Source organism: Frankliniella occidentalis, unplaced genomic scaffold, assembly GCF_000697945.3.
Source record: "Frankliniella occidentalis isolate FOCC.00 unplaced genomic scaffold, Focc_3.1 Scaffold100, whole genome shotgun sequence".
NCBI classification, from domain to species: Eukaryota; Metazoa; Arthropoda; class Insecta; order Thysanoptera; family Thripidae; genus Frankliniella; species Frankliniella occidentalis.
The window spans coordinates 444,889-457,860 of record NW_026267229.1 but is presented as its reverse complement, the minus strand read 5'-3'; the positions used below and the strand labels follow the sequence as shown (position 1 = coordinate 457,860).

Genomic DNA, 12,972 nt, shown 5'->3' with positions numbered 1-12,972 from the left:
GCCTTCGGCTGCGTGTGCACTCACCTCTCTGGGAAGCTATGGAATAAGTGGTGGAAGCTGTGCGGCGACCTGGACGGCGTATGCGCGGGGGCCTCGGGCGCATGCTCTGGGTGTCCCCGGGGCTCGGCGGAGGCCGTCGACGGGCTGGTGCTGGCCTCTGCCTCGCCGGGAGTGCTGGCGGCTCGGATCGGCTCCGGAGATCGGCTGCAGAGGACAGGCAAGCAGTCGTCGGCTTTAGCAGGGATGGTTCTCGTCGATAGCAGTGCAAAGGGAGTCATAGGTGATGCTGACCTCGCGCTCCGCGATCGCCTGGCGGTGACGTCGTGGTCCTGGCTGTGCTCCTGGTGGTCGTCCACGACTACGGGCCGCACCCGGGTGTCAACGCGCACCTGCACCTCGGTGACGTCGTGGCCCCGATCGTGGCCCTGGGCGCTATTCGGGGACGAGCTGCTGTCGGGTGGCGGCAGCGGGGTCCCGCCGTCCGCGCCGGCCTCGGCGCCTGCGTCGCACGCGTCCTCGGCCGCCTCCGAGTCCCCCGCCACGCTGCCGCGCTCGCCGTCTACCTCCATCATCTGCACGAGGCAACAACACGTTACTCTCTTGTGATTTCCTTTTTTGAGGGAGGAGCCTCAAGTGCCGTTAAAAGGGACCTTAACTGTAATAAGAGCGCCTGCACGGCTCCGTGCGCGCGCGCCACCGCCGCTGCGACGACCGAGGCGCGAGCATACATAATGCACCGGGCTCAGCGGAAAGAAAAACAGCGACACAACAACAGGAAGGAGAGCTCGCTTCAAACGGTGTGTTTTATTGTTGCATTTGCCATTCAAATTTGATAGGCGGCTGGGTTGCCTATCTCGCAGGCACCGTAAAGCGCTTTATGCTCCCGCCCTGCGCTCCAACAAGGTTGTTCTTTTCTGTATATGGCGAAGAGGAATTGGGAATGTATGCGAGGCGCGCAGCAGCAAGCAAATGTCACTTTAGTCCACGCGCGCACCCGCTTGGCGAGCCGGAGGCTGCTGGCAGTTTTTCTTTGTTTCAACAGACACAGGCGGGCGCGTTATTGGGACTCACCTTATCGTCTTTCTGGTCGTCCTTCCCATCCTGATTTTCTTCTCGGCGGAGCGCATCTTTTACTTTTTCGTTTTTGCGAAACTTTGCTCTCCGGTTTTGGAACCACACCTGCGAACAAAGAACAAAACGTATGAAAATATTTTTACGTTATTTTTTGAAAAGAAAAGAAGTAGGGTGTTGACCACATCTGCTGGGACCGAGGCTCCGTCTAGGAGCTGGTGCCTCGGCAAGGCAAGGCCCCTCCACAATCCTAGTTGTCTTATTAGCGCATACCCTGAGGCAGCGCGCCGCCGGTGCGGGAGGGGACGAAGCACGCTGCAGGAGTGAAGACCACTCCAGGCCGCGCCGCGGCCCCAAATCCACTGCTATTTTAATTCTGTATTCCGGAACAAATGAGGCAAACGACCAGCTGACTCGCCAACATAGGCGACCGGACCAGGCGGCTCGGGCGCTGCAGAAAGCAGCAGACTCTTGAGCTCTGAACTGATTCTTGTAACGGCCCTCCAAGGAGCACACTGCCGACGTGAGGTACGGCGAAAGCCCTGGAACTTTGTGAACCTCGGCTCAGGCCAGGCCTCGGCTCTGGCCGCCCCTGCCGGCCCCGGCCCTCGAGTCACGGCGCGCGGTGGATTCTTTGACTCGCTCGGGGCGCCGGCGACGAGTAGAGATCCAATTAGGCGTGGAAATGAGTCTCCGCACAACGAATTGCGAAAGCAGACGACGCGATGGGGGAGGGGGAGGCGCGACATGTGGCTGCAGGGCAGGGGGGCGCGGAGCGCTGGTCTAGGTGGGGAGCTCCGGCCTCCATTCGTTTGGAATTTTGTTTCGGGCGTGATTCAAACAAAACACTCTTCTCGACGACACCCTCTCCCCTCCCCCCACTGCTCCTCGCGTCCCGTCCGAGCCGGCCAATTAGAAGCAGAAATAGAGTCCCCATTGTCACCCTCGCTGCCTATTCCTTTGCCGTCGCCCTTCCTCACCCTGCCTAAGGAGAAGCAAACACAAATGTGCGATTAGAGAGGGCTTTAAGTCTCCACTGCTGTTTGCTGTTTGTTAAACTCGAGTGATCGTCGGAAGCCGTGAAGATTCCATTGTTGTGCATGCACCGTGCAGACCGTGCGCCCGGGAGGGGCAAAGGGGCGGCTATTAGGGGCCGGTAGAGGCTGGAAAGAGGGGTGCGTTCACCCACGGGAGTGTCACTCTGTAATACCCGTGCCCGTGTCACAGGCGATCATGCATGTACACACACTGCAGTTCAAGTGTATGAACAACTTGCTCCGGCCCTAGTTCATCGAAGTTCATCAAAATTCATCGCGAAGAGCTGCTGAAACTCAGTTGAGGTACAGTCCAAGTTCTGTCCGACTTTAACAAAGTTCTATGGTGTTTTTAAAACAGCCCCCGCAGTTTAAGCCTATTTCCTCCCAGGCCAAGCGCCAGGCGCGCTATGGCCTCGCGTCGAGTCTAGCTCGTTAGCGAGCAGCCCCGTGTCGATGGGGCGGGGGGCGCGCCGACCCCGTCACGGAGAGCAAAGCTCGGAGCAAAGAGGGCCTCCCGAGGAGGAGCTGTCAAAATTGCACAGGGCGCCGGCTGCGCCAGTGCACTGGCTTGACTCGGTTCCGACGTTCCTACTCCTCGTTGCGCGCATTCCAACAAAACGACAAGAATGGAGAGGGGTCATTGTTGGCAGAGAAGTTTTCCTCGCAACGGTGTAAAAATCTGTCGTTTTAACGTGCTGGATGCAACGGTTATTTATTCAGCGCTTCGGGGAAACATACCCCTTATGCATTCCCTACCGTCGTATATTTATTTATGCTTTGATTCTTTGAGGGTGAAACTTACCTGTGCTTCTTGCGGAAATAGTTGCATTTTGATTCCTTGTATTTAAATACTCAGTGCGTTATACATGATGCAATCAATTATTTTTACAAAAGTAATACTTTTAAATTAAAAGGTAATGCGAAGAGCCCAACCAGGTGTGGCCATGGGCCGAGCCCGCTTACGTTACGCTGTGGCGCCCGCCCGCCCGCGCCAGCAGCCGAGCCGCCCCCGAACCTCGTTTGTTAGTTGGAGCCCGGCCGGCCCCCTTGCCCCGCCACCCCCGCCGTGAATCCCACAAAGCAACAAGATTGAGGAGCTCATGCATGTGTGACGATGTCTCTCTGTCACCTCGGGCCAGAGGGGAGGAAGGGGGGTGCCATGTTTGTCACTTGATGGATAGAATGTCCTGTTGTGGGCTCCCGCTGTGTTAAATCTACGTTTTGTTTGCATGAAATTTCGGAAGACCCTCACACCAAAAGCAGCAGCTTTCGTGACGCACACAACATCCACGCAAAGTCTTGCGTTTTCCATCTTTGCGATCTAGTTAAGTAAATATAGGCTCGTGTGGGTTTGCGCATGTGCTTCGAATCTTCCGGAGAGGGGGGGGGGGGCAGCCCCGCCCCTATGCCCAGGGCAATCCAAACATTTTGATACGGTGCCCGTCTGGACAGACGGCGAGACGGGCGATGGACGGACTCTGTTGTAACGTGAGCGGCTAGTGATTGGTATGTTATTCGCCTTTTAAACAAGTGGTTTTAACAAGAAAACCTTCGTCAATCCCATACGTGGGTTTAATAGTGTGTGTAAACACTCTCTCTCTCTCTCACGAAAAAAAAAAGAATTAGCTAAATTAGCTAATGCATTCGCTAATATGGCCTTAGATCAGAATATTAGCTCTCCGAGCTGGTTCTTAGCTAGAAGAGCTAATAAATTAGCCATGACAGTTGTCTACAAAATAAAGCAACTAGCTGTGAAAGCTAATATTTTAGCTATCCTAGCTGGGAATTAGCTAGGAAAGCTAATATTCTAATCTAAGGCCACATTAGCGAATGCATTAGCTTATTTAGCTAATTCTTTTTTTCCGTGAGAGAGAGAGAGAGAGAGTGTTTACATACACTAGTAAACTCTCTCTCTCTCTCTCTCTCTCTCTCTCTCTCTCTCTCTCTCTCACACTTGTTCGTGTTCTGTACTCTATCTTGTAGTTAAGTTAGTTTTAAGCATTAAATTTATGTATTATTAGAGAGCGGGTGCTCATGTAGTGGGGCTCATCTACAGCCCTTTTTGAGTATGCTCAATAAATCAAAAATATCTCTCTCTCCCCTCCCCCCCACCCCTCCCTTCCCCCCTCCCCCTTTCCCCCCCTCTCTCTGCTAATGTTGCGTGGCAATAATGCACTTCTGAAGATTGGCGCGGCTTTATTCGCATGGTGTGTGTTTAGTGCACGTTGCGGCCTTTGTGCAAACACGCAGGCAGCTTCATGCGAATGATCTCACGCACGCACTGCTCGCAACATACACAAATACTGTCCGGCCACTCGTGCGGCTTTTGTTTCGAGCGCGCACACACACACATACACACACGGACGAGTGCCTCAAGGGCTCCCGGCCAGCGAATGAATACGGCCGTTTAGCGCACACAAGCCGTGCGATCAACAAACCCCCGCCGCGGCTTGGCGTGGCGTGGCGGCGTGCCCCGCAGATGGTGCCGCGGCGCGGTGACCACCTCCGCTTCATTTGTCGCGGATCAGCGGCTCGTTATCACGGAGTGACACCCTAATTTAGCGCGCGATTTGTCGCTGAGCCCCCCTTCTCCCCTCCCGCGGAGCTTGTTGCACGGAGTGTGATTGTTAGCCTCGCCAATTATTGTGATTGTGATAGTTGCGGTCTCTCGATAAACACGGTCCGCCCGGTGGGAGGTGGCGCAGTGCAGCGGTGCAGCAGGGAGGGGAGCCTGTCGGGCTGCAGCCGCGGGCCGTCCCGCGCACCAGCCGCAGCTAATCCCCCACCAACAGATGCCCGCTTTACGCTCTCGATACATGCGGCCTTTAAATCCCTTTTATTTTGTGTTTTTTGGTGCGATCGCAGAGCCTTTACTTGCAGCCGTGGCCGCGACTGCAATCTCCTCCCCAACTTTCTGGAGCATATTTGGAGCCCAGCCAGTTCTTACTAGCATCGGATAAAATAATTGATCAAAATAGGCGAAATGGTCCAAATGTTTCGCAAATTTTCCTATTTTTATAGGCTAGCTAATATACTGTAAAGCCGTACATATCAATCTTTGTTCATTCAACTGCATTTTTGCGTTGATGCAAAACTGGCCAGCTTAATAAGTCAATTAGCTAAGGTCCATTTTCTCTCCGTTTGTGGAGTACGAAACCTACTGTCATCCAGATAGTTTTAAATAATTATCTTGTAAATCTACATAAAGTGAGCGATTATTTGATGACGTATTATCGGTATTTTTCACTATCTCTGCTGGAAGAGCAAATTATCGTAAACTCAAGTATGAGAAATCTGGTCGGGTGGCGAGCGGCTTGGTTGAGCTCTAGCGGTGATTAGAGTAAGCGAAGAAAAACAGACCGCGGCTGTGGACTGTAATCCGTTTGAGGATGCGCTGGATATATGGCGGGGTGCTCCTAGGTGCCCCTACACCCCACACCGCCCCACCCGGCGACCGCCCATCCACAACATTTGTCCTGGCCCGGCCCCCGGCCTGGCGGGCAGGGGCGCGGCGCCTAGGCGAATAGGGCGCGGGGGGCTTACCACAGGCCCCGAGGGTGATTCCTGAGGACACTCTCAATTTTTTTTAAAGTAGCTCTCCCTCTCATATAACGAGGGGGATATCCGACTGGAATCCAACCAAGATTGAAACTGTGAGTAAATTTATCGTCATTAGGTTGTGACAAGCCTCATCCCCCTCTTTTCTCTCTCTCACCCTCACCCCCTCCTCCCGCTCTGGTATACCATACCCTCTCCGGGGCTTGGCCAGCCTGGCCTGGCCTCCTTCCCTCTGGTCCTCTCCCCTCGGCGAATAGGGTGATAATGCGATTTCGAGTACACTACATATTTAATGCGGAGCTCGCTATTGTCTGCCGTCGAGGCTCGGCGTATGGCTCGCCTTGGCGACATCTTAACCAGACAATGATTAACATTCATACGCTTTGCACACGGTCAGACTGCCGAGACGAGCGAACCGCTGGGAACATATTTAACGCTTGTTTACAAGGTGAGTGGGGCACGGCGATGTCCTCTGGCACTCTAGATCTGCGGAGGCCGATACGCACGCGGGTAGGGCAGGACGAGGGGGTGCCTCACAAAGGAGTGCTGGCCGCGTCCTCTCGTGACGTCGTCGCGGGGGAAAACTCTTCCTCATCACCGCTGGATTATTTTCGTCGGAAATTGCCGCAATAAAGTCGTGCAGCAGCGCACTATATGAGAAGTCGCGTCCCAACTCATTAAAGGCCTGTAAACGCACAGGGGGGGTCGTCTCCCTGTCCCTGTCTCTCACCCTAGAGCTGCGCGTGCCGGCGCGTGCCCGCCACGCGTCGCGGAGTGGCGTCCGACACCGACACGGCGGCACACGACGCGACGCGGGAGGCCGAGGCCCACCAGCGGCGGCTGAAACGGGAGATCTTTCACTGAAAACAGCCTGGGGTGGAGGGTCCGTGTCCGAACCAATAACGCGTAAGTGTTGCGCGACTGGACGCGTCCTTGTACGCTCCGTGATTTGACGCAGGGAGAAGAAGTGGGGCAGCCTTACGTGAGTATATTCAGTATATATTCCTCTCCTCGAGGGGAATAGGGAGAATTCAGTTAGGGAGGCACGATCTGACGACGTTGGAGCCGGGCCGGTGGGGCCCCCGCGTGCACTGTGCTCCGCTCGGTTCCTCGGCGGCAGACCAGCCCGCGTTCCCTGCGCCTTACGCCGCCCCTCTGCCCCACCGTCAGCTCGGCAAATTGAAAAGTGGAAAAACGTTAACTGAAATGTGACGTAATGTGACAAGGTACGAGGAGTGTAGCGCTCTGCTGTCTTGGCTCGAGGCGGCGGGGGTGTGGGTCGGGGTGGGGGGGTGGAATCCCTTTTACGTGCGGTGTGGCTCGCTGTTTTCTCATACCGCCTGCGCTCTCGGGGGCGCCATGGCACGCCCCGCCGCGCCACACGGAGATTGTGGAATGGGTGCTTGAATTATGCTCCCCAATTAGCGAAGCACAAGAGAGGCACAATGCAATTCGCTCCCCGTCCCCTTCACTTTTATCCCTTCTTTGTGCCTCTCTCTTTCGCTCGCTCGCTCGCTCGCCCGTCCCCACGACCTGCTGCACGCTGCACTGTGGGAACAACAACGACGACGACAAGGTTCGATACAACTGTTTAAGAGGCGACCTCTCCACTCCATGCACGCCGGGAAAGTATGCACGACCACCAGGGGCACCCCTATCGTTACTTGGTTCGGTGAAGAGATGTATTTTTTTGTCAAGATTCTGATTGATATCGATGTCGCACGCAGACAGTATCAGAAAACTGAGGAAAAGTTGACCTCGATATCTTGGTCAGGTATAGGAGTAAATAGGTCGCCCTCACTTTGGAACAAGCAGGCCCGCCCTTCCGCCAAACGGAGTTGCCAGCTCCGCTTCGCTGCGCCGGCAACTCCGTTCGGCAGGGGCCGGGCCTGCTTGAGAGATAGAGCCAAACGGACCAAATTTTAGCCCAAAGGGTTCTACTTTCACGAGTTACCCTTAGGAGATCATAAAAAAATATTTTTTTTAAACTTCTTTGACCTACCCTCTTTTCTTTGATACCCCGTTTCAGCCCCTTAGGGTTGGTTGCCAGGATTTGCCGTAGGCGTTTCGTTTTCTAGGAGTGAACCTTAAGATACCCTGAAAATTTCAAGTCTCTAGCACATCTCCTTCTGGTGGAACAGACAGACAGACAGACAAACACGAGGTCGTTTGCATAAGCCCGCTGGATAGCTTTTTCAAAGCAGAAGGGCGGGCTAAAAAATGTTTGTACTTCTACGACATATTTGGTAATTTGCTATTTACAAAATTTGTCCTACATATAACCGCACCCAGTTCGCATGTTTTCTCTGATGTTGGTTGCCTTGGGGACGGCTGGTTCGGGCGGCGGGCGTTACCCACTTTCCGGTGATTGGATTTTATCGAATGGCTTGTTGCCTCCTTTTGAAGGCATCGGCTGTTCGGCGGCCCGGCATCCCCTCCAAGGTCCCGCCATGCAGGTTCCAGACCATGCCTCACCAGAGCCCTGCCAAAGCCCCCTCACCCCCCCACCCCCTCCCTCTCTCTTACACACATACACCCACGCGCGCACGCATCCTCTTCCCCCGGGCCCAACCTCCCGCCCGCGACCGGCCCGGAGTGGCTCCCACCAAATCGAGTATCTATTTCGGATTCCGACACTTCTCACAAATTCCCTTTTCATGGTTTTCTCTGCCGTCCCTCCGCTCTGCAGCTCTCCGGAGGGGTTGCTGCCGCTGCTCTGTCTCTCTCGCACCCCCTCCTCTTGCCCCGCTCCACCGCAGTGAAAGGATTCGGGGCGAAGGTTGTGTTTTGCCCGTGTATAGAACACTGATCGAATTGTAAATGATCCATACCCGGCAGCACAGGCCCAATTTTCTAGATACGACTCAACCGAGTTTTCCTATTTGTTTGTAAAATTTTGATTTAAAATTATTTGTTGTGTTTTGACTAACAGCTGGAAATCTCGGAAATTCGCAGATATACGCATGTAGTGAATGTGATTACAGCTACAGCACCTTCGTTATTTTCTTCTAATTCAAAATAGACGAATTTTAAGGAAAGTGATATATCAATAATTTGATCTATCAGGTATAAGTTCTTTCTTCAATCGACATTTCTCTTACGTGTTGACCAGTAAACTGACTCGTTAACACGTTCAGTGTTCAGTGGCTGTGCAAAGTTGGGGTTGAAGAAACCAGGAACGCGTGGCCACATTGTGCGTATCCCGCTTTGAACGCGCTAATGGTAACGTGTCAAGCTCAAAGGTTGCAAGGTCGGTTTTGGACGGGCGTTATAGAAGACGCACAGTGGGGGTCGGAGAGGTAAGTCAAGTGGGTCGCGATCTGGCCAGGCGACACAGTAACACTGCAAAAAAACTGTTTTATGGAAACGACAAATTTCTTGTTAATTTTTTTTTTTGGAGTACCAGCATTGTAGGTAAACAAGTATACCATCAGCCCTTTATCGTTTCAAAACACACAACTAATTGGGGTACGACAAAATAACTACGCCCCTGTCATCAAACAAAATGTCGTAACTGAACGAGGAAGTTACACACGAACGCACAATATAAAATGATTTTCAAAACAAACACCTCGTTGATACACGGAAAAGAATTACGGCCTTATCATCAAACAAAATGTCGTAACAGAACGATGAAGTTATGGTTCAATCATCAAATTTTATGTTAAAGCAAAAAAGTCAATCGTTAAACGAGCCTTTCTCCTTTAAACGGCATTTTTTGTTTCTACACACTCATACAGAGAAAGGTCTTTTTTGTAAAATCAGGAAACAAACTTTCTTGGATTGACACGACATCTCAACATGACAACATGTTTGTATAAGGATAGTACTCTCTCGTTACAAATTTGAATCGTTCTTTATGAAAACAAATAATCATTGGTCTTGAACGGGAAGGTTGTATGAAAGTTTGTCGTATCCATGCTTGAATATTTAACAGTGCATAGCTCCACGAAGACAGAAGCCGTTGCTGCTGCTTTATTATTGCAATATCCCCCACCCTTTTGTCCCGGGGTCACCAAGAGGCGCTCGGACAGAGTCGAGACACGGCCTTATCAGCAAATGTGGCAGGCGTGTTGCGATCAGTTGTGGGCAGCCAGCCCAACCGACCACAACACCCTCGGCCTATGACGTTCACCCCGAGGTAGTATTTGATCAACAGGTAGTCATCTTCCAGCATGATGGCGCAGCAGGGTGCGATGCTGGCTGCCGTAGTTCTGCTGGTGCTGTTGCCGCTCGCCCTGTCCTGCCCGTGCCCGCCTATACCCGCCTCCAAAGTGTGCGGATCGGACCACCACACTTATGATAGCCAGTGCCTCCTGCTCTGCGCTGCAGTTTCCGGTAAGTAAACATTTCATCAAATGGTAGTTTGAAGGCAACACAACACTGTGAAACGTATTTTTAGTTTTAAATGGGGAAATTAGCTATGAGAAAATGTTGGAAAGTTAAATTTAAAATTGTATTTCTGTTACAACATTATGTTTTGATTCTGTATTTATCTCCGAGTAAGAATAAGTTGCTGTAAATTTACAAGGCTGCTTGTAAATCCTTGATTACGAAGATGTATTGTTAAGGCGTCCAGTGCGGCGGGACCTCTAGACCCGAGTCTAGACCACTACCGTGTGTGGTCAAGCAAAGCCTTTTAGGTTTTATCAACCCCCACGATGTACACTGTACATTGTACAGCCGCACATGACTTGTTCATTTTCAGAGATGTTTTTCACAGTGCAGTGAAACATCCAACTCTGATAATTTTGTCTCCCGCTAGGCCTCTCCGTGATCCACCACGGGCCGTGCACCCCCGTGGAGACCGCCCTGGGCCGCTTGTTCAATGCAACCCAGCTGGCTGCCGGGCCCGCCCATCCACCAGGTCAGTGCGTCGTGCGTCCAACACAATTCTCATTACATACGATTGGCATAGGTGGAGATACTGTCTTACGCACGAGCGAGAAATGTGTGTACAAATAAATTAATTAAGAGGTTAATTAACCCCAATTTGTGACGCAGGGTCAAATTTGAATGCTTTCGAGTTTGATGAAAATTATGTTGCTTTAGGCCGAACCCGGAAGTACTTTGTGACCAAGTGATTCCGACCAGTGATTCGGCGGGCGGCGTTAGTTCGACGCAAGTTTCGGTCCCGGGGTCTTAGCGCGGGTGTGTGCACGCGGCGGGGCCCCGCCCGCAAGGAGTAGCGCCCCTCCCCCCCCCTGCATGATTAAATGATGCGCCGTCATAACTAGGTGTAGGTGCAAAGTACCCCTCCCTCTCCGCGGCGCTCCTCGGCTGGCCGGGTGGAGGCTGGGCTTATTGAGTTACTGGTTGATGTGGCGTGCGGCCAGCCCTAGCCCCTGCCCGGCCCGCAGCCCGTCCCCCAGCCCCAGCCAGCCGGACGGCCTCGGAAGTGACGTCACTCACCTGCACTCTGGCCTCCGTCAGGTTGATCTTGTTGGCGAGTGCCTCGCGCACGAACACGTCCGGGTAGTGGGTCATGGTGAAGGCACGCTCCAGCTCCTTGAGCTTTGGGGAGGGAAAAACAAGGGCGCGATAAGTCACCTTATAAGCAATAAGTGAACAAAAATAGGATATTTTTTAAGCTTGTATGTAAATTTTATTATGGACGCAAGCTTCCTACAATGCACTGGAAAAACGACAGAAAGAGATGCGGGGGCCTCGTGTGAGCGTTTGGATTTGTGTAACGCCTTGAAGGAATCGATTACACGAACGAATACTTCGCACTTCTTGAGTATTTATATAACTCGTTGAGGGCCAGACTTGTTGTCAATGAAGAGAATTAACGCGTTCTGAGGCAGAACAGTCTTTTAACTGAGTAGGCGAAAGGTCTCGTCTTCATCCAATTCCAAAGGTTTAACTAATCCCTTTGCTGGCCACCGGCCCGGGGGGCGCCTCTCGGCGATCTTCCCGAAGTGGTAAGGGTGACAATCATCGTTTTAAGTCAAGAACTGACTGTAGTACAATGTCAATGCCTTTGTATTTTTCCAGTGCACTCATTACGACAGTTGCTAATGTTTTCAGTTTGCTTGGCTCTTACCTGTTCAGCACTGAAGGTAGTTCGGTTGCGTCGCTGCTTTCGGCGGTAGGTGTGGAAGTGGTCGTCGTGGATGGCCTGTGGGTAGCCCTCGTACGTAGAGTCTGTGGGAGAGGGTCAGGAACAGTTCTTTATAATACACATTATTCGAGACGAAGCGTGCAATTTTCAAATTACAGAATAGAGGGCAGGCGAGGAGGTACCGCTGGGGTGTAAGGGGGTGCGCTAGGGCCCTGGCCTGCGGCGCTGAGGGGAGGGATAGGGTCAGCTCGACCAAGGCAGCAGCGGTGGTGGCGGAAGACTGAAAAAACTCTCCCGTATTTCTGCATTATAATCATGACATTAGAGAGGGCATTTAGCCGGGGAAAATGATGTAAACTCTTTGGGCGAGCCTTTGAGGGACTTATTACGTTGATGGTGCTGCATAAGGAGCAGTGGGGATTATCACGAGGCTTTTCAGCCGGAGACTAATTGGGGCTGACACGACCTCTGAGCGGAAGCCTCGGTTATAGCTCACTGTAAAAACAAAGGTGCCAATCAGCACATTTTAAAGGTGCTAATGGTTAAGTGTCCACAAAAGACATAAATATTATTATTCAAAGGGCGCTAAATTTAGCAGCTTATCGCAATCCTCAAAACATCCTTTGCACTCTGATTAGGCACTTAGTTTTCCCAGCACAAGTAGTACCAAGCATGTTAGTGTAAGAGGAAGACGAATTTCATGGGAGAAAGAAATCCTCTTGGGTAAAAGTTTTGTGTTTGAATACACGGTTAATACTGAGAGTGAACAGTTTACAAAGCAACGAAGAGCCAAAAACGCGCCTCAATTTAAATGCTTCCCAGCAATTACCTTAAAGCCACTTACTGTGGCAGAGTACTTCATTTGAACACACGCACACACTCACACACATACACACACACTAGCTCGCACATTCACTTATCTTCGTCCCTACCCACCACTCCCGTCGCCCCTCGCCTTTACCCTCTCTCTTTCAGCCCCCACCCCTTACCCCCTTCCCCTTTTCCCCACCAGCCTGGTCAGCACACACACCCTGTTGGCCTGACGGGGCTTTGCAGCCAGACTAGACGCCGCAAATGGACCTAACGCGCTTAGAACATCTTTTAGCGTAGCGGAAATTGTGTTTTCATAGAATGATGCTTTTCCGTTTAATTTATTGTGCGCCAGGGGGGCGCACTGGCTTAGGCAACTTCCTCTCCCCCTCCTTTCTCTCTAGTTTCTTCCTCTCCTGTCTCCTTCTCTCT

The 12,972-nt window shown here is 52.2% G+C and overlaps 2 protein-coding genes across 3 annotated transcripts in view; one reads left to right on the top strand and one right to left on the bottom strand.

Moving 5' to 3' along the window:
- The window catches only part of LOC127749850 (homeobox protein unc-4 homolog), a 31,014-nt gene that overhangs the window by 8,591 nt on the left and 9,451 nt on the right, over positions 1 to 12,972 (bottom strand). The window contains exons 3-7 of the mRNA XM_052269723.1: positions 11,713 to 11,813; positions 11,079 to 11,180; positions 1,072 to 1,179; positions 292 to 572; positions 25 to 204 (exon numbers count right to left, since the gene is read on the bottom strand). Of these exons, the coding sequence (XP_052125683.1) occupies positions 25 to 204; positions 292 to 572; positions 1,072 to 1,179; positions 11,079 to 11,180; positions 11,713 to 11,813 (772 nt within the window). The remainder of the gene's footprint in view (positions 1 to 24; positions 205 to 291; positions 573 to 1,071; positions 1,180 to 11,078; positions 11,181 to 11,712; positions 11,814 to 12,972) is intronic.
- Positions 9,732 to 12,972, top strand: part of LOC113202980 (carbonic anhydrase-related protein 10-like) — a 24,455-nt gene continuing 21,214 nt past the window's right edge. The window contains exons 1-2 of one of the 2 annotated variants that reach the window (XM_026417451.2): positions 9,732 to 10,004; positions 10,432 to 10,533. In XM_026417451.2, coding sequence (XP_026273236.2) covers positions 9,842 to 10,004; positions 10,432 to 10,533 — 265 coding nt within the window. In that variant the 5' untranslated portion in view covers positions 9,732 to 9,841. The remainder of the gene's footprint in view (positions 10,005 to 10,431; positions 10,534 to 12,972) is intronic. The other variant, XM_052269724.1, reaches the window with a different exon arrangement.